General features: G+C 47.6%; 3 protein-coding genes across 8 annotated transcripts in view; 2 read left to right on the plus strand and 1 right to left on the minus strand.

Moving 5' to 3' along the window:
* Nucleotides 1-3,053, plus strand: part of ccdc180 (coiled-coil domain containing 180) — a 33,047-nt gene extending 29,994 nt beyond the window's left edge. Inside the window, exons 32-37 of the mRNA XM_040123173.1 lie at nt 789-949; nt 1,037-1,162; nt 1,337-1,433; nt 2,083-2,176; nt 2,327-2,480; nt 2,807-3,053. Coding sequence (XP_039979107.1) covers nt 789-949; nt 1,037-1,162; nt 1,337-1,433; nt 2,083-2,176; nt 2,327-2,480; nt 2,807-2,950 — 776 coding nt within the window. The 3' untranslated portion in view covers nt 2,951-3,053. The remainder of the gene's footprint in view (nt 1-788; nt 950-1,036; nt 1,163-1,336; nt 1,434-2,082; nt 2,177-2,326; nt 2,481-2,806) is intronic.
* A 506-nt stretch (nt 3,054-3,559) lies between these two features.
* Nucleotides 3,560-15,583, minus strand: entr1 (endosome associated trafficking regulator 1). 4 transcript variants are annotated; one of them, XM_040123194.1, is made up of 10 exons: nt 15,472-15,583; nt 13,372-13,505; nt 13,203-13,293; nt 12,520-12,617; nt 12,059-12,188; nt 9,150-9,223; nt 8,951-9,062; nt 8,673-8,735; nt 8,167-8,306; nt 3,560-6,071 (listed from the first exon to the last, which is right to left on the minus strand). In XM_040123194.1, the coding sequence occupies exons 2-10, from the start codon at nt 13,425-13,427 to the stop codon at nt 5,981-5,983; spliced, it is 855 nt and encodes a 284-aa protein (XP_039979128.1). In that variant the 5' UTR covers nt 13,428-13,505; nt 15,472-15,583; the 3' UTR covers nt 3,560-5,980. The 4 variants fall into 4 exon arrangements, with proteins under 4 accessions (XP_039979128.1, XP_039979127.1, XP_039979126.1 ...); XM_040123193.1 differs by having other exon boundaries at nt 3,561-6,071; nt 15,141-15,576; XM_040123192.1 differs by having other exon boundaries at nt 3,562-6,071; nt 8,167-8,400; nt 13,203-13,298; nt 15,141-15,575.
* On the plus strand, nt 15,310-22,354 carry chek2 (checkpoint kinase 2). Of its 3 annotated transcripts, none has more exons than XM_040123188.1 (14): nt 15,310-15,519; nt 16,475-16,814; nt 16,965-17,089; nt 17,215-17,347; nt 18,720-18,810; nt 18,955-19,051; nt 19,271-19,324; nt 19,609-19,673; nt 19,765-19,864; nt 20,458-20,544; nt 20,990-21,153; nt 21,252-21,418; nt 21,511-21,596; nt 22,055-22,354. In XM_040123188.1, exons 2-14 carry the CDS (start codon nt 16,484-16,486, stop codon nt 22,286-22,288), a joined length of 1,734 nt encoding a protein of 577 aa, XP_039979122.1. In that variant the 5' UTR covers nt 15,310-15,519; nt 16,475-16,483; the 3' UTR covers nt 22,289-22,354. The 3 variants fall into 3 exon arrangements, with proteins under 3 accessions (XP_039979122.1, XP_039979124.1, XP_039979123.1); XM_040123190.1 differs by having other exon boundaries at nt 15,314-15,519; nt 21,303-21,418; XM_040123189.1 differs by lacking the exon at nt 15,310-15,519 and adding an exon at nt 15,640-15,781.
* The last annotated feature ends 1,440 nt before the right edge of the window (nt 22,355-23,794 follow it).

Here is a 23,794-nt window from a genome sequence, read left to right on the forward strand (position 1 = left end):
GAGCAACAGGGAATCACGTTTCACAGGTCAGGAGTTATTTTATAATATTTCACTGTTCGGAACGTGTTGAGTTTTATAAATCCCAACAAGTATTACCTCTTTTCAGCTATCAAAACGTCAAGTGACCATCCTAACACTTAAGTTACACAAGGTTAATGAATATCTATCTATAACGATGCAGTAAGAAAAAAGAATATTCTTAGAGACTAATTACATAGGGTGAGTTCATCTTAAACATTATTTTATAGATATATATTACTGTGGCTATTTACAAAATATATTTTTAATCTCACCCAGTATCAACAACACGTCCGGCATTTTTAACAAACCAAACTTCTGGAAAATGGGTTGAAGAATCAGTGAGTTTTGATGAAGATAATGATGGATAGACCTCCTGCCTTAATAGACATTCATGCATCTGTACCAATATGACTGTGTACGAGGTATCTGGGAGTATATGTCTGTGGTCTGCTGCAAAGCGAGGACCGGCCAAAATGTCTCCACGCCGACGGTCTACAACTCAACGGGGTCTTACCAAGATGAAAGTACAAAAGCAGACACAGAATAAACATGGGCCAAAGACTATACGCACTGTCTGTCCCTCTGCCTGTCCCTCTCTCCGCCTCTGTCTTTACTGTCTGTCTGTCTCTCTCTCTGTCTGTCTCTCTCTCTGTCTCACTGTCTGTCTGTCACTGCCGTCTCTGTCTATCTGCCTGTCTCTCTGTCTGTCTGTCTCTCTCTCTGTCTGTCTCTCTCTCTGTCTCACTGTCTGCCTGTCTGCCTGTCAGACTTGGTGAACCAGCTGTCTGTGTTGGAGGACCTGCTGCATGCGTTACCTTCAGTTTTGATCAGTAACTATGAGCAACAGAAGGGGGTGGAGCTTAGAGAGGAGGTGGGCGGAGTCCAAAAGAAGCTGGAGGAGACGCTGGCAGCCAGCGAGCAGGAGAAGGTGTGGACCGGAGGACGTAAGGATTCAGTTTAGTCCGGGTGACCCTCCTGAAAGTCTGAAATATGTCAGTGTTTCTCTGTTTCTCAGACTGTGAATGTCCGTCAGCTGCGAGCGTCTCTCAGAGAGGACGAGCTGCGGACTCTGATCAGTAGAGAGGAGCTCAGACAGCAGCAGCTGCACAGCGCCATCTGCTGCTCACACCTGGAGCTACAGGTAAAAGGGGGGAGGAGTCCCCGTGACACCTGTTGACATCAGTACCTGTCAGACCTGCAGCCTTCCATCAGTCTGAGGGTGTCTCTCTGTGTGTGTGTGTGTGTGTGTGTGTGTGTGTGTGTGTGTGTGTGTGTGTGTGTGTGTGTGTGTGTGTGTGTGTGTGTGTGTGTGCAGCAGTGTGTGCGAGTCCGGGGGGAGGAGTTTGTGACATCACTGGCCTCTCTGACAGAGAAGCTGCTCTATCAGCTGGACGACCTGCTCACACCTGCAGGTAACCTTTCACCTTTAACCCTTGACTTTTAGCTAGCCTGCTCCAGTGGCATCTTCATGAAGTAGCAGCCTCAACCGGACCAGAAACGCCTCCTGCAGCTCTGGGGCCCGTTAGATGTGGGAGTTCCTACAGGATTACAAGATGCCAGGACAGGAACTTGGGCCTTTCCAGACTTCTGCCTTGTCAGCAGTTCCTTTTGTGATGTGAATAGAACCTGAAGGTCCTGTGGAGCGAGAGTCCAGTCTGGCCACCTCAGGCAGGACTGAGTCTCTCGTGTTCTGCAGACGATGCAGCTCTGTTGCATTGCTCTCTCTCTCCCGTTGCCTGTCGTCTCTCTACATCCGAGCTCCGGGTGCCGTAGTTGTGGTCAGAAATCCTAAAACACGTTTACTGATGCCTTCGGCGGACTCCGTCAGTCACGTGACCCTCACCTCGCTGGTTGTAGCGGTCGGTCGAGAGTCTCCTCAGGCGGCGAGACTTTACCTGTAAACTAACGGGCATCAGCAGGACTCAGACCTGCCGGTGCACCCGAGCTCGACACCTGATTCGAACATTTGGCCCTGTTCCGAACCTACCTTTGAAGTTCGACCTTCTGACACCTTCAGCCTCACATCATTCACGAGGTTTTCCTTTTTTTCTGTTTCCATAGAAACCGAGGCAACGTCCCATCAGAACTCTGAAGACAGCACCGTTACCATGGAGACAGGAGCGAAACCAGAACAGAAACCCTGCACAGGAAGCAGGTACCACCTGACAGTAAAGCAGCGGAGAAGGAGGCTGATACAAATATTCACAACAGCTAGTTGCTCCTTCACAATAAAAGCTTCAGCAGATCTGGTAGCATCTAACTGCTGGATGACCAACAACACTCTCACTCTGCGTATGTGTGTTAGGACCTGGTCTGGTATCTCGTACCTCTCACCGCCCACCAACAGCACTGCTGATCCGTGGTCCTCTGTTACCATAGCAACAACAGCATCCATTACCACAACCAGGTGCACCCTGGGACATCTGGCTGTTATAGAACAGAGAGACACTGCTGTGGAGGTACACACAAACACACACACACACATATTTGTACTTCTATCTTTGTGAGGACACTCATTGACATAATGCATTCCCTAGCCCCTTACCTTGACCTAAACCTGATTCTAACCTGAACCTTAAATCTGGGTCTGAAAACCTCAAACAGGCCTTTGAAGGTGTGAGGACCAGACAAAATGTCCTCACAACGTAAGTTCTATAACTCAAACTGGTCCCCACAGAGATAAAGTACAAGTAAGTACAGTAACACACATAAACACATAAAGAAAAAAAATGATGTATTTGCTTAACATATGTGATTAATTTGTGTGTGTGTGTGTGTTTGTCAGCGGTTCAAACAGCTGTTCAGGTTGGAGTTGTTGCGTTCAGAAGACGACAAACGAAAACAACTGAGTGAACTACAGAGCTGGAACACACACTGGAGACAACAAATACACACTCTGAAAAGACACACACCAACACTAACACACTGACGCACACACCGTAACACGTTCACACACGCTGACACATGACGACTGCAGCTGATTGGCTGTTTGCTGTGTACACTGTGATGTCATCCGCTATACTGATGTTTATTAATAAACCACAGAAGAAGAACGTCTCGCAGGTGTTATTTTATTTGTAGTTCCACTCGTCCACCAGCAGGTTGAGGAAGAGAGCTTGACCTCTGACCTCCTTCATCAGCTGTAGAAGAACAGTCTGGACGTCCAGTTTAGCTCTAGACTACACCTGTCCAAAAGTTAGTGGACACCTGAACATGTCTGGTACCTGTGATAGTTGAACATGACATGACATGAGTCTAGCTGCAGGGATTTGCTCCCATAAGAGTCACACCAACCAACAAAGGATGTGGACAGGGCTGTCCACATACTTTTGTCCACATGGTATAAAAGTTATTGTCAGGTGGTTGAACAGTGACTCTGATAACGGCAGCAGTAACAGACTGTCCTGCTCACTTTGTTCTCAGCATCAGGTACAATGACCTACTCTATATTCATGGTTTTTCCAGTTTTATTTTTCATACATTAAAAACGTGATTAAGTTTTTTCCACAGAAACTCTGGGCAGGAGGAGCTTCAGCTGAAACTTTGGAGCTGGAGAAGATGAAGCGGGTGAGAACATTTATTCCTCCTGAAGTTCAGTTAGTGCATCACTGGTTAGAATCTGTTGTAGATTTGTTTGAACACGACCCGGCTGCTGGTACCTGCTGGTGTTAGAAACTGAACCGAGCCTGGAAACGGGAGAACTCTTCTTTGTTTATTTGGACGTGTACAGTGTAAATAAAACAGTCACAATATCACCCAATAAAGTCACATCACAACCGTACAATGCTTATATAACTTACTGATGCTCAGTACTCAGTTTATTAGGCACACCTGCACAATCTAATGCAGGCCAGTACAACAGCTCTGCCGTGAAATCTACAGAGTAGAGAGTTTTAGTTTTCATTGTCAGACGTGTAAATTCAGTTCTCTGTTTACTGGCTGTTTCCATACAGCAGACCATAATAACTGCACAGTATTTTAAGCATTTGCAAAATAAGTAACGATTTCCAATTTCGATCTACAATGTAAGTATACACACAATTTAAATCTGTATGTGCTCTGTGTTAAGAAAAAGACATGTACACTCGTTTTCCCTGTGAAAATTAGAACAGTAAACCCACCTTATCACATAAGAACTCATGTACTGCCCCTGATGAGCTGCTCTGTCTCTTATTTTATCCTTTGTATTTGCAGATTTTATGTTCCATTAAAGCAATAAAATGAAACCAGAGGCAAACGGACCGCACTCCTCAGCATTTTTCTGGTTTTATCGACCACTCAAAACGCACCCCATTCACACACTGATGATACATCAGGGGCAATCTGGGGTTCAGTATCTTGCCCAAGGACACTTTGACATGCGGACTGGAGGAGCTGGGGATCAAACCACCGACCTTCCAGTTAGTGGACAACGCGCTCTTCCTCCCGAGCCACAGCCGCCTGCATATTTCAGATGCAGGTGAAACCATAGGTTGTGTGTCCATTAATAATTCCTGATGTTAGTAGTATAATACTGGTCTGAGATCAGTGATTTAAATCAATTGAGATTTTTTTGTGGTTGTCCTCAGTGGAAGTGCTCAGCTCTGTTACCATGACGACTCAGCGTGAAAACACAGGTACTGAGTGGCCCCACTGTTGCCTGTGTGGAGGTTTTTTGTGATGACCTGGACCCCGGCTCTCTCGGACGGCTTAACGGCTGCTAGACTGACGATCACCGAGGCTTTTCATGGGGGCGTCGTAGTCATCTTTCTTGTACCACAGGCACACCGGGTTACCTCTGGTCCCCTCATGCAGATTCACACTCACTTGTTGATGGTTTTGTTTTTGAAAACTCTGATACTCCTCATCGGTGGTGGAGATTTGCAGATCAGTGAGGGCCCACTTGGCATCAGTGGTCTGACAGTACCAGATGCAGATGTAGGCTCCTCCTGCACATCTGCAGATGGAACTGTTCTGAAAGACAGTCTCTCCTGGCCTAGTCTGAACTCCTGGGCTTCATCAGCTGCATCTGTGGTGACCCAAGTTTATGTAGTTTAGTTTGAGGTTCATATAGTTTAGTCTCAGGTTCACATGGGTTAGTGTTGGGTTTATGTAGTCTAGTTTCAGGGTCATGTAGTCCAACCGTCTCTCCTAGCCGATGACGAACTTCTGGGCTTCGGCGCCAGGACCTGCAGTGACCCTGGGTCCAGACGCCACCAGGTGGTGGTTGTGAAACCACCCCCTGGTGGTGTGGTTTCTAAACCACGATCATACATTTATTTCTCTGTTACGTAGAATTCATTTCAGATGTCAGAGTTTTGAATTCCCGCCAAAAACGTGACTGTTTGCTCTACTGAGGCAGATAAAGTGAAAAGTATCATTGATTTTTACAGAAAACGGCCGATGGTTTAGTCTAAGTCTAGTTTTTTGTCCTAAGTAAATGAGTTCATTTGGCCTTCTGGACGACCACCTGTCCTAAAACAGGTAGGAGTTTACAGCTGCAGAATTCATAAGACAAATCAAAAGACAGGAAGAGCAAATGATTAGAAACCACAACAAACTGCAGGTTTTTCCTCGAGTTCAACTTCATGTGTAATTAGACTGTAAATCAAAAACACACTCAGATCTGCTATAGCGTCACTGATACGTCTGCGATGTCTTTGTGTCTCCAATCTTCTGTCAGGATGGAGACACTGTCCAAAAATCTGACCAATCAGGAACCAGATGTACTCCAGCTGCTGTGATGTCATCAAAGGTTCAGCAAAGGTGAGAAATGATGGACAGACGAAAAACCTGCCGCCCTCACAGGAAGTCCTTTCTGGGTTGTTCCCATGACAACCACGTCTTCCCGACCATCAGAGACGAGGATCTGTAGTAGGTCTAGAGGAGGTCTAGGGGCGAGCTGCAGATCACAGGAGGGTCTGGTGGCCCGGAGGAGGTCTAAGGGTCTATAGCAGGTGTAGAAGTTGCCTTGAAGAGTTCAGGACTCTGTGTTGAGGTTGGAGATCTTGTCGATGGACTGCAGCAGCTGAGAGACCAAACGAAGAGTGTCTGCTTCCCCCAACAGCTGACTGAAGACAGGCAGGCAGGTCAGAGACAGACAGGCAGGTCAGAGACAGGCAGGCAGGTCAGAGACATACAGACAGACAGGAAGATAGGTCAGAGATAGAGACAGGCCAGACAGGTAGGTCAGAGACAGACAGACAGTAGGACAGACATGTAGTTCAGAGACAGGCAGGCAGGGTAGGAGACAGACAGGTAGGTCAGAGACAGACAGGAAGATAGGTCAGAGATAGAGACAGGCCAGACAGGTAGGTCAGAGACAGACAGACAGTAGGACAGACATGTAGTTCAGAGACACAGTGGTAAGTCATTGACAGACAGACAGACAGGCAGGTCAGAGACAGGCAGGTCAGAGACAGACAGGTAGGTAGGTCAGAGACAGACAGGTAGGTCAGAGACAGACAGACAGACAGGAAGGTAGGTCAGAGATAGAGACAGGCCAGACAGGTAGGTCAGAGACAGACAGACAGGCAGGTCAGAGACAGGCAGGTCAGAGACAGACAGGCAGGTCAGAGACAGACAGGTAGGTAGTTCAGAGACAGACATGTAGGTCATAGACAGACAGACAGACAGACAGGCAGGTCAGAGACAGACAGGTAGGTCAGAGACAGACAGACAGACAGGTAGGTCAGAGACAGACAGACAGACAGGTAGGTCAGAGACAGACAGACAGACAGGTAGGTCAAAGACAGACAGGCAGGTTACAGCTCAGAGGCTATAAATATTTGTCTTTTTTCATCTTTATGAAAAGCTAAGAGACCACCTGTAGGAAATGAGACCAAGACTTTGGCACCATCTGGTAGTTAAATCAAACAGACCTGAGGACTCTGACATGAACAGGCCAAAACACAAAAGGTGTTAATCAGGCCGGTCTCGTGTCCTACACAGAGAAACATACGGTATGAATGTCATCAGAATCATCTGAGACATTCTGGGATCATGTTCCAGTTCTTCTCAGTGGCTTTAATATCGACAGGAACCGTTTTTCATCCGGACTCAGATTAAAGCTCAGGTTAAATATGCTCAGGTCTTCAAACAAGACTCACATACCCATACGTACACTCAAATGTTACTGGTCACGTTAATCATCCCTCCTGTTCCTACTGTCCTTAAAGGGTCCCATTCTCAACCAGATTTAATGGACGTGATGGGGGTCGACATCCGAGGTCTTGGTTCTAAAGTTGAGAGGAAGTTGAGTGTTCCCCTCCCTCCACTGCAGCTCAGCAGGTAAACAGCAAACTTGTACTCAACAGTCTGTAACTTTGGAAGATCTCCACATGCTGAGTCTAATTCAGACTGATGACGACCTCAGATTCATTTCAGATTAACTTTAGGAGGAGGACTTGACTTCGTCCTCCATCTTTTCAATTAAAATCTCTTAGAAAAAGAATAAATCTCTTTAAGGGCAGTAACAACAGAATGATTAAATGCACGATAACTCTTTCAGTGTATATGTGGGCTTGTGGCTATTGTTTCAAGACAAAACAATTTGAATCCGTCCTTTAATGCCTGTAATGTGAATGATTTAGCTCAGCTGCAGAAAGAGCCACTTTATCATTTCCAGTTTAATAACGCTTTAATATCTGCTGATATTTCAGTCCCAGTCCGTGTCTTCTGATCTGCTCCCGTTTTAATCTGTTGATACAAACTCAACACGTCCTCCGTGTTTATTCGGGGTCTTGATAAATTCAGTATAACGAGTATTTCCACACCTTTACTCCGTCAGTGCAACGACAGCTGTTCTGTTCTCCACCACTGACTCACTTCAGTCGCTTTCCACACATCAGTGCGGGAAGTGTTGCGTTTCACGGAGTTTTTCACTGAGTGGCGAGTGTGAGGACGTCGTACTGACGGAAATGAACATCACACTGAATTTATCCAGTCAGACTCTATCACGCTTTTGACCCGTGGTTCCGGATAAAACAGCGTTTAATCTACAGACTGTGTAAAGACTGTAACGCCTGCACACAACCACAAGGTGGTGCTGTCCTTACTTCACTGATTTCACCAACAGGTTGTCAAGTCTGCCTGTAGTCTACCTGTCTGTCTTCGATCTGTTTGTCTCTCAGTGATCTACCTGTCGTTCTGACAGGAGGTACTGACCGGATGGAGGAGTGGGCGTGGCTTGCTGTCTTGTTCAGGTACTCAGACGCCACCTGTGCGTTTTGTCTCATCGTCATGACGACCTGAGACTCTGCCGCTTTCAGACCGTCGTTCTCCGACCGCAGAGAGTCCAGCTCCACCTGAGATACACACACACGGTCCACAGGTCTGTGGACACAGCTGACACACCTGTGCAGCCAGGTGAGTCAGCTGGCTCATCATGACCGCGAGGAGCTGATTTTATAGAAGAAAAGAAAGCGATGAAACTGATGACGACTGAAAACACCTGCTCCTCCACTGGAACCCTGCTCTGCAGGTGAGCGGCTCTCAGGTGGATCACCAAACTTGATTCAGCATCAAAAGGGAAGAACGCAAATCTGTTTTATGTCTGTTTATCATATCGGTTCATGTTCATGTGCTTCTGACCCCTCGTCGGTGGAATGATGGGACGGATTTCTTTAAAATCTGATCGGCCGATCGATAATCAATAAAAGTTTCCGACTCACCTGCAGCTGCTGCAGCTCCACCTTCAGTTTGGAAACACTGTTCTCTGCTTTCACCGCTCGCTTCTGTTTGACAGAGACGGAGAGACAGACAGAGACGGGGAGACTCTGCTCATTAATTAGTAATTAGGTTGCAGGTCCACGTTCCTGCATCGACCCACCAGCCGTGTTCATGCGAGAGAGAGGACAGGAGCTGGTCTCTGTACGTCCCGCTGTCAGATCAGCAGGGAGACGTCTCACCTGTCAGGCCGCGGGGCGGCCGTCCCACACTGCGCACCTACCGTCATCAGGTGGAGGTTCTGCTCCACAGAGTGAACCATGCTCTCCAGGTCCTGAGCTTCCTTCTCCTCCCGACGCCTCCTCTGGAGCAGCTCCTCAGACAGCTCCAGCATCCTGACGGGGGGTATAGAGACAGAGGCATGATGGGTAAATGTCTCCGATTGGTCAGTCGGTGCTGTCGTGTGATTGGTAGGAGCTCACCTGCGTTCGCTAGCATCTGATCTCCTCTGCAGCTCCCTGATGGTTCTCCTCAACACCGTGTTCTCCTCCTTCAGCTGCAACACACACACAATTATTTTAGTTATCAGGGTGAAAACGAGTCATCGTCATGACATCAGCTCATATTAATAAGTTGACTTAATAAGAATTCAGCTTTTCACAAATGTTCCAAACTTTTTCACCAGGCAGTAAAAGCAAAATGCAGGAAGCTAAGTAAACAGTAAATATAAATAATTATAATGATATAAATACACATACACAGTCAGGTCCAGAAGTATTTGGACAGTGACACAATTTTCATAACTCTGCCTCCGTTCACTACCACAATGGATCTGAAACGAAACCTTCAGGATGTGGCTGAAGTGTGGACTTTCAGCTTTAATTCAAGGGTTTTAACAAGAATATCACATGAACCGTTTAGGAATTACAGCTATTTTTACAGTCCCTCATTTTAGAGGCTCAAAAGTAATTGGACAGTTGACTGACAGTCAGTTTCATGTTCAGGTGTGGCCTGTTCCCTCCTTATTTCACGATGAATTATGCAGATCGTGGTTCTAAACGCTAAAGGCATTGGCGGCATTCTGGAACCTTGTCTCGTGCCTCGTTCTAATTTAATGGTGTCCATTTATTTTTTATCTCTACACAAAAACGGAGGCCTTCTCCACGTCCAGACCAATGAGGCTTGTGATTTACATTCTGGGTTATGACTCAATATGTGCAGCGAACGTCTGATATTATCAGCGAGATAAACTCTGTCTGGTCAGTGTGGATAAGATGGGGAAGGACCTTTTCAACTCTCTTGGCAAGAATTGGTGTGTATAACTTGTAATCAGTGTTAAGAACCGAAACTGGTCTAAATGAACCGTTCTCCAGTCTGTCTTTTCCCTCCTTGGGGAGATAGTAGCCTCTCTCCATGTCGGCGGGATTCTCCCATCTTTTGAAGCTGCGTTAAATGTCTACAGAAGACTTGGTACTAACTCAGACTGGAAAGTCTTGCACCTTTCAGAAGAAAAACCATCCAGACCAGGTGACTTGGACCCAGAGATCGAACCATTCAGCTCTTCCTCTGTTATTTCAGCTGCTCATTTTGTGTTTTGGTTTTTTCTGACAGGGTCGGTAAATCAAGGGATTCCTTTTCCCAATGTGGGTGTGTATATATCATCATTCATAATAATTTTGAAAAGTAATTTGTATTTCATTTTGCTTGAATAAAAAGGTTATTAGAGCCTGGGCCCCTAATTTAGTAAGTTGTGCTATCCGCCCGTTGCTTTTGTAGTTTCCTTGCTAGAACCTTTGAAAACTTTGAACCAGATTTGTAATATTTTTATTTCGTATGAATAATCTTTTTTTCTATTTTTTTGCAACAGAATCTTTATTTCATTCCTAATTTCCTTTAGTTTTAAAGTAAGATTCTTTCTTTTTACATGCCCAGAAAGACAGAGAACGGCTTCCAGTGCAACCCGTACGATTTCCGAGCCGACCTCGCCCTCATCATTTTCTTCTAGAAACATTTTTATGATGTTTATTAAATTGGAAATTGTTTAGAAATTTGAGTTTAACCTCCATAGTGTATTTCCAGGGTTATTACTAATTTGCAACAATAAGAAAATGGGTACGTGATCAGACAAGTCAGTACTTCTTGTCTCACACTAATGTATTCTATGGCAATCTCTTAAAAATAATAATGAGAATGGATTCTGGAATAGACAGCATGTGACTGGGAGAAATGGGTGTAATCGCGACCTGGTGGACGGGATCTCTGCTGAACTTTATTACAACCAGTACTGACATGAGAACCTTTGGTTTCTTGTGTAGGGAGGATTGAGTAGGTTGTTTTGAAGGACCTAGCCTCGGATTAAGGCAACAAGTCCTGTCAATTCTGTCATTTTCTGTCAAGAGACGTCACTTTCGGCACATTTATCTGTGCTTTAGAGCGTCACTGCCGTGAATCGATCAGAAAATGAGGTTTCCGTTCTCTGATTCGCTGCTTCGTTCTCTCTCCCCTTGGTGCGGGCTGGCTGGGGCAGGTATGATGGTGCTTGGAAATCCACATGAAGCCAGGACTCCTGTCGCCTCTGCTGCGGTCTGATACAGGTGGCTTTGCTGGCTGGAGGGCCTGGAACTGAACTTTTTTTCCCTTTAATATCATCTTTACTTAAGAATATTCAACATGCCTCTTAAGGCCGGTGGGTGGGTGGACGTGGCCCATGTGGAAGCGGAAGACCTCTCTTTTCTGCCAAGCTTTACGGATCGACTCTTCTTGTGCCCTTCGGCTCGCAAACTTGGCAACGATAGACCAGGGCTTTGCCTGTGGGTCGGGGGGTTTAGGAGCCAGGGCCCTGTGTGTGCTCTCGATTCTGAGTTACATATCATGTGGAAAAATCTAGTGAGTCCCTCAGCAGGTTTTCTAGGAAACTGCGGCTGTTGTTACCCTCCACCTCTTCAAGTGTGGTAGATCCCAATGTTTTCCCCGCGAGCCCGTCCTTCCATGCTGGTCTGGCGCTGTGAGAGCAGTTTCAGTAGTGTTGCTGCCGCTGCCTGTGGTGCTGTCACTGCTTCACTGCTTCGTCCGGTCTGTCGTTTGTTCTGCACAGTTCTGGTTTAATCCGCCTGACGTCCCCGAGTTCGTTCGGTACACCTGGTAGGCTAGCATCGCCGACTCCACCCCCCTCAATCACCTCGTGGGTCGGGGAGCTACGGAAGCTAACGTTGCTTTGTTGTGTCCCTTCATTCTTATTCTCTGTTGTAGACACAGTTTCCCTGCTTCCCCTCATGTACAGACACACACACACACTTTGATATTATCTGAAATGTTCTCAGGGTTATTTTACTAAACCCACTTAAGCCTGACCTGGAAGTCCTCCCAAGAAAGGACGTTTTCTGTGTGTTACCTGTTGTATCTGGCTGCTCGTCCTGCTCCTCCTCCTGCTGGAGGTGGCTGGTTCAGCCGTGGAGGTCTCGTCATCTCCTTCATAGTTCTCTCCTCCTCCTCTCTGCAGGACTTCGGGTTTGGAGGAGAACCTGTTTTATACAGAGATGTTGAGGAAAACATCAAAACTGTCAAGTTTTGTATTTTTAAAAAGGTTCAGGAGTTATGACGTTCAGATTGTGTTGATGATCAGTTCTGGAGGATGGAGTTTGTGCAGCTGTTGAACTGTACTGTGTTATACACACAGCTGTTTCTCTTATTTTGTCCACCCTGTTTAAATCAGTGAGGGGAGGCTGAATATCAGAAACACCCGTGTGTATAATGAACATCAGCCTCCACGAACTGACTCAGTTTGAGCTGGGGGTTCCTAAGAAACCGGACACCGAGTGACATGGATATAAATCTGAGACAGACTTGACTCACCGGGTCTCCTCCTCCTCGTCCTCCTCGTCCTCCTCTGTGCAGAGGGAGGAGGTGCTGTCTACGCCTGACTGGAAGCTCCGCCCCCACCCCTCCTCTTCCTGATTGGACAGACAGAGAGACAGTCCACTACCCAGTCATGTCTTTGTGAAACAGCGTGCGAAATATTACGTCCCCCCACGTCCAACTGTCGACCCGTTTTGTTGTCGTTGAAACGGGTCGACAGCTGGACCCACTTCAAACGCTTCCAGGAGAAAAAGTGAGTGAGTAGTAACTTATTGTCAGGAAACCAGTGGGAAGAAAACCACCAACCTGAAGAGACACCTTCAGGTGAGCCGCACAGAAACTCAGGTAACTGTCAGAACCATGTTCTGTAATCTGAACGTTCTCGGCCTCTGACCGATAAAAGTCACATTTATTCCGTGAACAGAACGAACCTTCGTAGAAAATAATCGGAGCCTTTCTATAAAACATCTGAACCGATCAGCTCTTAGATCAGGTGACAGCTGGGTGTTTCCCATCATGCCCTGCAGCACCTGGCTCTAAAACCTGCCGCCTCGAACCGGTGAGGTTATGGTTGTTTTCGTTCGCGTGACGTCAGAGCGAGTCGGGATCGAGTCGGACGGAAATCTGAGCAACGAGCCGAACATTGGTGCGGGATGATGTCGGTGATGATGTCACTTTACCTGTGGTGCCAGGGAGGGCTCGGAGAAGAAACAGCTCTGGACATCGGGGTCAAAGGTCAAGTTGCCGACATCAAACAGCCTCTGAGAGCTGCTGGACTAAGGACGCAGACAGTTAGTCAGAGATTCTGCACGTCATGTAGTCCTGCTGCAGACTCTGTAGTCTTCATACCTGGCTGTGGGTCTGTTCCTCGTGCTGATCCTGGTCCTGGTCATGCTGTTGGCCATGGTCTGGATCCTGGTTCTTCCAGCGTAGAAACTCTCTGAAGGAGAACGGGTTCAGCTCCGCAGCCTCCACCTCCTCATCTGGAGAATAAAAAGAAAAAGGATGATTCAGTACAGACCGTCCGTTGTCCTTCACCTCCAACCACGGACGTGTCTGTGAGTCAAGAACCACAGGTGTGGTTTTGACCTGGCGGTACTGATTGTCCCTCCGGTTCATACTGGACATGATCAAAGTCCACGGTCCTCATTCTAATCTGTTCATGCGTTTAGCATAAAACTTGCTTTGTGTCTCTGTCCTGCTCCTGAGGCTCTGGGACCCAACGAGAAGAGGAGGGTTCGGGTTAAACAGATTGGACTCTGGTAGGTCTCCACCCGGTGTATCGACTCTTCGCAGTTTCACTTTTCACCATCGCGAGCATCTAAAAAACCAAAACATCATCCAGCGGACAGAGACCAGGAGTTTCGAGAAAGCGTTCATTTTCTTTCTGTCAGTAAAGTAAATGAGCTGGTTCATATCTGATCATTTTGGACTTGAACCCGGCAGGGTCATCGCGAGACAAAGGGGCCGCTTCCTACCTGTTTAACTGGCAGTTACCATCCTGGACTCCTCAGACACCGTTAATTCAACACCACGCCAGCCAGTGTCTGAACCAGGAACGGATTACGAGAAAATGGGCCCAGAAGGACCCGTCCTCCTATACAGGACCCCCAGACCGAAAGAGACGCAAAATGACTACTAGATGAATAACATGTCTTTTTTAGTATTTTTGTCTTTGTGGTGGTTTTTGCGGAGGCTGAGACACACACGGTGAAACAGGAAGCAGAGGAGAGAAACGCAAACGAAATGACAACGAGACGCAGCAGAGACTCTCGGTGAGATAAAAGGAGACAAGTGCACATAAATTGACCGATAACAACAAGTATTCCCCCCAAGCAATGGTGGAGGAAACACTGGACCAGCAGAGTCTTTAGGTCATAACACAAATCAAGATAAGCACCAGAACACAACGAGCTAAAACCTCAGATGGAAGTCAGCCAAGTCCATACCCACTGATGAGTGGTGTGTATCTGTCTCAGCGTCTCAGTGTGTAAATGTTAAAGCGTCTCAGCGTCTCAGTGCCTACCTGTGAAAGTGCAGCTCGGTGTCTCAGGTATTCGGGGACAACTGAGACTGTACTAAAGGAAGCTGTAGCGGCTCAGTGAGGGTCGGAGCTGTGAGACAGGGAAGTGAAGAAGACGACCTGTGGTCCTCTCACTTTCTCTGCGATCCGTCAGTTTAAATGTGGATCTGTCTGATCAGGACAGATCAGGACTCTGATGATAAAATGCAGATGTTATAGACTGACTGTCTCACTCCTCACCAGATGTTTTGGTGTTTAACTGAAAAGAGATTTAGCTGTTTTCATGTTGTCCAGGTGGTTGACTTTGGACAGAGCTCACTACTTAAACCACCCGGAGACTCTGTCAGTGTGGACAAAGATCTATTGTCTCATTGTCTCAAGTCTCACGTGAAAGTTTCTGAAGTTTTCCCCAGAAAACTTCTCTGTTCTTTGAATAAAAAACTACTATCAGCACTTTCCCCCGTGACCTGAGCTCAGGCAGCAGGAAGCGGTGACTCCTGGTTCCAGTTGGACTGCGACGTTTTATATTCAGAAACGGACACCGTTCAGATTCTGGATCTGGCCTGAACCTGGACCAGCTGCAGCCTGGACTCACCGTCTGCGATGATCAGGGTCTTGGTACTCCTCTGTCTGGACATGATGAGCCACAGGTGGAGCCACAGGTGGACAGAGACACGCTACGTTCACGTTATCGATCTTCTCGTCCTCCCGGTCCCGCCGTCTCTCCCCAGCAGGACAAAACCAGACCCGGAAACACACCAGACAGCTCGAACTCACGTGATCTATCTACTAACTTCTCATTGGCTTGGACCATCACATGAGAAAAAAAAGTAAAATACGGTAGAAGGAAGTACGGTCCCTGCAGGATCCCGGTAAAACTGTCCCACACGTGTCCTGTCTTACAGTCTTCGGTCCAGTTACTTTACCTGCAGAGATCCGGAGGAGAGTCCGGCTGCAGCGGAGAGCCTGACCCGGTGAGTGTCTGACTGATGTCAAAGCATTCGCCAGGTTTGGCACGGCTCGGCACGATTCTTCCTGGCGGTGATGAGAAGTAGGTCGGAGGGCTGAGAGCGGATGTGGATCCGGACTTGAAACCGGGTTGTTCGTTTCTGGGTCAGAGTCAGATGGGTATCTTCACCCAGCTGTTATTGACAGGTGGTGGGCGGGGTTTGTGAACCAGTACGGTGCCGGGATGGTTCTGGTCCCGGATCACTCCCCGCGTGCAGCTCCGACCCGGTCAGTTTGTAGTGAAACCATCTTAAACCACAACGAACTCCATTGGAAATAATCGAATTTAACGCTGCCTCGTTTGCTTGCGGTTTCATAGTTGGTCGGACGTGACAGGAGAGGTTCAGATTTATGAGATCCCTCTGAAAAAGTTTTGAGTCTGCGCCGAATTGAAGAAACGTCTATATGACCTTTGTTAAAAGTTTCATTCTGCTTTTGTATTTTGGTATTTTGAGTAGATAGGCAAAATATTTTAAATTGTATAGTTGTTAAAGGTAGTTTGGCGCGGAGATGGATGTGTAGTGAAACTGGAGGCTGGAGGATAAAAAGCTTTGGCCGAATGGAAGAGTAGCCCTTGTGATCTTTGCAACGAGTCTTCACTCTTGTTTTAATTCATGGTACCTTTGAAAATAAAGGAATTTAATCTTAAATTGTACGTTTTTTAAATGCGGTATAGCGCTGAGCTGTTTACTCTGCCCTCTGCTGGGGAAGATGTGTAGTGTAATAATTACTGTAGTGAAACCGGAGCATAAATTCACCATAGTTAGTACTAATACCGGTCCCAGTGTTGGTATCAGGGGAGGTTCTACGTACTTTGAATGGGGGGCAGGGGGCCACAGGCTCACAGATGTACAGTGTGACCAGTGTGACCAGTGTGACCAGTATGATCTAATGTGTTGTTCTAATGTTTCTAATCTGCAGAGCTAGAGAATGTCTGAAGAGGTTCCATATGAGGGGGACCGGCCCCAGTCCCCCCAGTCTGCCACCCAACTTCAGTCCACCCAGTCCCCATCCCAGGCCCAGTCCACCCAGTCCCCATCCCAGGCCCAGTCCACCCAGTCCCCCTCCCAGTCTAAGTCCCAGTCCCAGCCTGGTTCTAGTTCTTCCAGCGGGCCGACCTCAGGCAGCCAGTCGTCCAGCGGCTCAGGGACTCTGAGCAGCATGGACACCATCCCTGTCACCCTGCCGTCCGTCCCCGAGGAGCCGGAGCCACAACCCTGGGGCCGCCTGCTGCCCATGGCCCAAGGCTTCAGGAGCCACGGTCAGTTCGCCGTTTATACCCTGCTAACACGCTAGCATGGAGGCTAGTGCTAATACTAGCTGAAAAAATAGCTCTGTTAGCACTAGCACTACTGTTAGTCCTTACAGCAGGCCTAAAGTTAATACTAGTTCTAATACTGTTTGTTTACAGACTGTCTAGACGAGCAGTACCTGTTTGGACGGGACTCCAAGTGTAACTACGTCCTCGATGATCCTGATGATCGAGGATCCAAAAAGTTCAGAATCTACAGCAAGAAACACTTTAGGATCTACAGAGTGAGATTACTACACGTTACTAGTCCTACTAATACTACTATTGTTTACTGACTGGTTATATGTGACTTGAGTCCCAGTAAAGTCTGACTGGAACCGGCATGTCTCTCTGCCTGTCTGTCTGTCAGGAGGGCAATGAGGTGTTTGTGGAGGACTACAGTAATAATGGGACGTTTGTAGACGGGATCCTGATCGGTAAAAACAGGAAGCTTCCTCTCGTCAACAACGCCGTTCTGGCTCTGGCTGAACAACGTAACAAAGGTCAGAAATGGTTCAGGACTAAAGTCAGTGTCAGGGCTGGGTTACCGTCCTAAGTGGTTCTGAGCGGTCCAGAGAGGTCCTGAGGGAACCTGAGGGGATCTGAAAGGAACCTGAGGGGATCCGAAGGGAACCTGAGGGGATCCGAAGGGAACCTGAGGGGATCTGAGGGAGCCAGAGAGAACCTGAGAGGCTCTGAGGGAACCAGAGATAAGCTGAGAGGCTCTGAGGGAACCAGAGATAAGCTGAGAGGCTCTGAGGGAACCAGAGATAAGCTGAGGGGCTCCTGAGGGACCCTGAGGGACCCTGAGGGACCCTGAGGGAACCAGAGAGGTCCTCAGGGAACCAGAGGAGCCCTGAGGGGCTCTGAGGGAATCTGAAGGGAACCTGAGGGAATCTGAAGGGAACCTGAGGGGATCTGAAGGGAACCTGAGAGGTCCTGAGGGCACCTGAGGGGCTCTAAGGGAACCAGAGAGGACCTGGGGGGCTCTAAGGGAACCAGAGAGGACCTGGGGGGCTCTAAGGGAACCAGAGAGGACCTGAGGGGCTCTGAGGGAACCAGAGAGGACCTGAGGGGCTCTGAGGGAACCAGAGGGGCTCTGAGGGGCCCGAGGGAACCAGAGGGGCTCTGAGGGGCTCTGAGCGAACCAGAGGGTCTCTGAGGGAGCCAGACATAACCTGAAGGGCTCCTGAGGGGCTCTGAGGGAACCAGAGAGGTCCTGAGGGAACCAGAGGACCCCTGAGGGAACCAGAGAAGTCCTGAGGGAACCTGAGGTGCTCCGAGGGAACTTTAGGGGCTCTGAGGGAACCAGAGAGGTCCTGAGGGAACCTGAGGGGCTCTGACGGGCAAGGGTTCACTGGCTCCAACTTCTAACGTGAATATTTGCTGGTTTGTCAGTTTGTTCATGTGTGACGGACCAGAACTCTGCACGTCTTAACATCCTAAACCTTCCTCAGACAAAGGTCTGATCCTAAATGTCTAGTGTGTCCTGCTGTAGGCAGCGGTGTTAAATAAAGTTGGGGAATCCATCAGTTTCCTTCTGCTTATTGAACGACTGATTAATGATGTAATCAGCAGCCTCGTCACTTTTGCTGGTTTTCACTCACTTCTTTATACTTTTATCAGTACAATGGTGAAACATATTGAATGGCATTGTGAACCTGCAGAACCCTGCAGAACCCTGTAGAACCCTGTTGGCTTTTTCACTATCTGTCACTATTTTTTTTTCACTATTATTTTTTATTCACTTATTAATCAATCGATTATTAACAAAAATAACTGTCAGATGTATTGATAATGAAGAATACTGTTGGTTGACTCACCTCATCCTGTCTGTCTCTCTCTTTCTCTGCCTGTCTGTCTCTGCGTCCTCAGTCTTTGTCTTCATTGATCTCATGTCTGATGATCAGTCCAGTTTACCTAAAGAGCTTCAGGAGAAATATCTGCTGACTCGACGCATCGGCACGTGAGTCTGGCAAGCTTCATACCACAGTGATGTCACTTCCTGCACCCTGCATCACAGCTTATACTCTGTGTGTGTGTGTGTGTGTGTGTGTGTGTGTGTGTGTGTGTGTGTGTGTGTGTGTGTGTGTGTGTGTGTGTGTTTCAGAGGAGTGTGTGGGGAAGTGAAACTGGCCTTCGAGAGATCGACCTGCAAGAAATTTGCAGTGAAAATAATAAACAAGAAGAACTTTCAGTCTGAGGGGGTGAGTCTGCTGCTCTGCTCCCTGATTGGCTGAGACATCCTCCTCTCTTCCTTCCCTTCTACCTTTCCTTGTTTCCTTCCACTGACTGAAGTAGCAGAACTACAAACATGGCGTCTGAACATGCAGTTTCACTAAGCTGTCAATAGGCTGATGTTCCTCTGGACCGATGACAAGAAGGGACGGTGATCATGTGATCTGTGTGTTTTTGTCCAATCACAGACAGCGACACGAAACGCAAAGACAGAGATCGAGATTCTCCAGAGGATCGACCATGTGAGTCTAAGACCAACAAAGAAGAGGCAGAAATATTATATTGACAACAACCGTATCAAATGTCTCCTCTCTTGTCTTCTCTTTCCCTGTCTTCTTGTCCTCTCTCCTTGTCTTCCTGTCTCCTTTCCTTGTCGCTTTTGTTTCCTTTCTTGTTTACTCTCTTGTCTCCTTGTTTCCTTGCATGTCTCCTGTCTTGTCCTCTCTCCTCCCTATTCTCCTCGTCTCCTCTCTGTCTTCTCTCTGGCCTTGTCTCTTGTCCTCTCTCCTTGTGTCCTGTCCTGCAGCCTTGTCTCATAAAGACGGAGGACTTTTATCAGACGGAGGACAGTTACTACATCGTGTTGGAGCTGTGAGTTGACGTTTGTCTCCATCTTTTCAAACTGTCACAACTTTATTTAAAGGGCCAGTCTGGTGTTTTTCTGTCTCGGCCTTGTGCTCAGGATGGAGGGAGGAGAACTGTTCCACAGAGTCAAGTCTCAGCAGCGGCTCCGCGAGTCTGTTGCCAAACTCTACTTCTACCAGATGCTCAGAGCGGTCCAGGTGAGCTGAGCCCGAGCTGCTGTTTCCATGGTAACAAGTAAACGTCTGTCAACACCGACCCAGACGGTGACGTAGCTCCATGGTCTGGATGTGATTTACTGTCAGCGTCAGACTCCAACCATCAAACTCATCATCTCTGTCTCTGTCTTCAGAAGAAACTAATCACTGAACACAAATCTGAAACAGTGGAAACATCAGAGAAGCTGACAGAGGTCAGCAGGGCGAGGGCTCGCCGTCGGCCCCCGAGTCCGTCTTTGTCGGCAGAATGTAAACATGAGGATTTAAGGGAGATTTCTAGTAAAAGAGATTTGATGGAGCAGAGGATGGTGTGTCAGTTTGTTGTTGGAGAAGCTGAAGGCAAAAAAGACGTCTGACTGCTAGAACTGGACTGGACTGTGTTGAAGTCTGTGTTCTACAGTCTAACCTTTATTTTAACGACTTTTGAGGACTAATTCTTTGCTGTTGAGCTGATTTCCGGACAAAAGTGGTTAAAAAGTGAAATCCTTCACAGAAGTCAGAGTAAACAGGTATACAGTGAGGGGTGTGTGTGTGTGTGTGTGTGTGTGTGTGTGTGTGTGTGTGTGTGTGTGTAGTACCTCCACAGTAACGGGATCATCCACAGGGACCTGAAACCAGAGAACATCCTGCTGTCCTCACAGGACGACGTCTGTCTCATCAAGGTACACACACCTTCATCTTCATCGTCTTTATTCTAAAAATATGTCTAAAGCCCTACTCGGACAGGATTGACATACCGGGGGGGGGGGGCTGAACAGGACGCCTTTACCTGATCACAACAGACCATGACTGAGCCTTACAGGGTCTCTCTCTGATGGAGGATTTAGTCATGGTGGTTCTCAGTCAGGCCTGGATGTTGGTGTCTACGTTTCCATCAGATCAGCAGAAACATTTGAAACTTCCCCCATTTTCACAGTAAAGTTTCAGACTGAGCTGATAAAAAGCAGCAGATCCACATGAAAGTCCAGGGACGAGGTTCTGGATGGGATTTACATAACAGGAGTAGCAGCCGGTTCACTGGGACACAGGAGGTCACTGTGTAGTCATCACTGGGGGGTGTCCTCACAGGGATAGTGGAACTAGTGTGTGTTTCTGTGTCTGTGTCAGGTGACGGACTTTAACCAGTCCAGGATCCTGGAGGAGGCCGTGTTGATGAGGACTCTGTGTGGGACTCCATCTTACCTGGCTCCTGAAGTCTTCACCCATGCCTCCACCACAGGATACGGCCTCGCTGTGGACGCCTGGAGCCTTGGAGTCCTGATCTTCGTTTGGTAGGCTCACCTGTCCCTCATACCTGTCTCACCCTAAGTCTGTCTGTCTGTCTCTCACTGAATGTTTGACCGACCTGATGGATTTTTTCTGTTTCTAGTTTTGCCTTAAGCGTTTACCTGTCTCTCCTCTCTACCCGTCTCTCACTCAGTCTGGGTGGTTATCCCCCATTTCATGAGAGTTTTGATCAACAGTCAGTCACCGATCAAATCATCAGGGGACAGTTTCATATGGTTCAGTCCAAGTGGAAAGACGTCTCCGACCAAGGTACTACTGCAGTATTACTGTGATACTACTGTGATACCACCCTGTCAAGCCTGTGTACAGTCAGTGTGTGTGTGTGTGTGTGTGTGTTACAGCGAAGGATGTGGTGAGGAAGCTGCTGGTCGTTGATCCCAGTAAGAGGATGACTATAGAGGAAGCTCTGCAGCACCCCTGGTTACAGGTAACTACCTCCACCTGGTACACAGTACTGCAGTAATACTACTGTAGTACTGCATCAGGGTTACATCAGCACAAACTGACCCACAACCTACAGTTCTACGATAAGGTTAAGCTCAGGTCAGGTTGTGGTCCTGGTTTGAGGGGTCGTCAGATGATTCATGGGAGAGGAAGGAAGAAGAAGAAAGACCGTTCTGATTTACTGATCCAGATCCAGATTCAGCTTCTGGACTTCTAGTGAAGCTTTGATCAGGTTTAAAATTAATCTCCTGTTTTTGTGTTTTGCGAAACAAAAAAGCTGCTTTAAAACAAACCACTGGTTTCATTTATAAACCAATGGAAGTGTGGAGTTTAAAGACATGGCCGTAATGAAAGACACTAGTTCAGGTGCATTATGGGAAATGTAGGACCCAGTGTCTCTGGACTACAAGTCAGGAGATCTCCACCTCTGGCTGTTTGTAGGATCACGTGATGGTGGAGACGGCTCACAGACTGATGTACCCCGCTGGAGACGCTGCTGCTGCTGTCACGGTAACCGCACGCGACCCGCCCCCTGACTCCTCTCGGCTACAGGAGGCAGGGTCAGCCTCGGGTTCCTCCAGGAGGAAACGAAGACGAGATGAAGGAGACGAGGAGGAGGAGGGACATCCGGCCAAACGGAGCCAGGCCCCGGCCCCGGCCCCGGCCCCACTGTAGTGGACCAATCAGATTCAGCTGCTGCCCAGGTCATGTGACCAGGCTACCTGTTCACTACTGAAACACTCAGCTGTAAATAAAGTTTATAATGTTTTCTAATAAAGTCTTTTATTATTTTTCATTTTTTTGTCTGTTTTTTTTATTTAAAAACAAAGTCTAGTGAAAATTTGAGACCTCAGAGAAAAACTGGATCCAACAGGTCTGAGATCCGTTTTAAGATGCGATGCAGGTATTTTTCAGCTTTGTCTCTGTCTCTCGCGGATCCACGCGCGTGCTGCCGTCCTCCATGTTTTCTTTACCTCTGTCTGTGAGGACGCAGTAGCTGTCTGTCCACAGCGTCACTCATTAACAGAAGACTTCACGTCCTCCTGACGCCAACGCCAGCTGCAGCTTGACGTCTTCGTGGGCCAGTCCCACACGTTCCTCCTCACCACCGTGGTGCAGCCATGAAGGCTCTGAGCGCTGGTGTCGAGGGATTTGTTCATCCTCTCTGTCGCCGTGGGTCACTTTGTCGAAGTCATTGAATCCATTTTAAATTAAAGTAAGAGAACAGAGTGTGAAACAATGTAAAGGTTGTGCGTTTGTGGTGTCACACTGATCCGCAGGTGGAGGGAACTGAGCCAGTAAACCACACAGGATTTTAAACACCGTCGTCTTCTGAGGACGGAAACGCCGGCATGTCTGTCCGAGCTCAGAGACGCGCACCTTGACGGCACCTAAACCATCTCCATGACAACTCCATCCACTGATGAAAGCCCCGGGAAAAAAGCTAGTAAGTGGATCTTGAGTTGAGCTTTTTTTTTCCCCCGCGACATTGTGCTGCTGCCACCACGACAGAAAAATGAACTCATCGTTAATGACGGGTGTCACTTTAGCTCTAAGCTTTCTCGACTTCACTAAATCGGCTCATTAAAACTAGCTCTCATATGGTGGTTTGTTATGGTTAATCATATGTATATTTTCCAGAGGAGTTTACAGTGTCAGTGTTAATGTTGTTTTCATGACAACAGCTCAGTCAGGGGTAAATAAAATAAAGGATTTTACTATTACAGCGGTTTAAAATCTGATTATTAATAAACTTTCGAAACACGTCGGCTGATTGAAGCTGACATTAAACTGCATCTAGTTTATAACGTCACCACTCAGCCGGCGTTTTACTGGATTTTTCCAGCAGCAGAAACATCCTCTGATCCATCGACCCGTGTTGCATCGAAGTGCTGCCGGAAAGGTCGGAAATCTGGCCTTTGAACATTTTCATGTGGAAATTCAGACTCATTCGTCGCTCATCACAGAGCATTTTTAAAAAGCCCTTAATGACGATCAGTCATGAAATAAAACCGCAGTTAAATTAAAATACCTCCAGACATTTGGAGTCTCAGTCTTCAGGTGTTGAACTGACTCATGTGGGGGGAGCAGTGTCTTATATACACCTCAGACCAAACTCTAATCCTACAGGTGTTCATGTTCCCCCCGAGTCCTGCTGTGGGTCAGAGGGTTTCTGTCACT

Source organism: Xiphias gladius, unplaced genomic scaffold (assembly GCF_016859285.1).
Source record: "Xiphias gladius isolate SHS-SW01 ecotype Sanya breed wild unplaced genomic scaffold, ASM1685928v1 HiC_scaffold_1480, whole genome shotgun sequence".
Lineage (NCBI taxonomy): Eukaryota > Metazoa > Chordata > Actinopteri > Istiophoriformes > Xiphiidae > Xiphias > Xiphias gladius.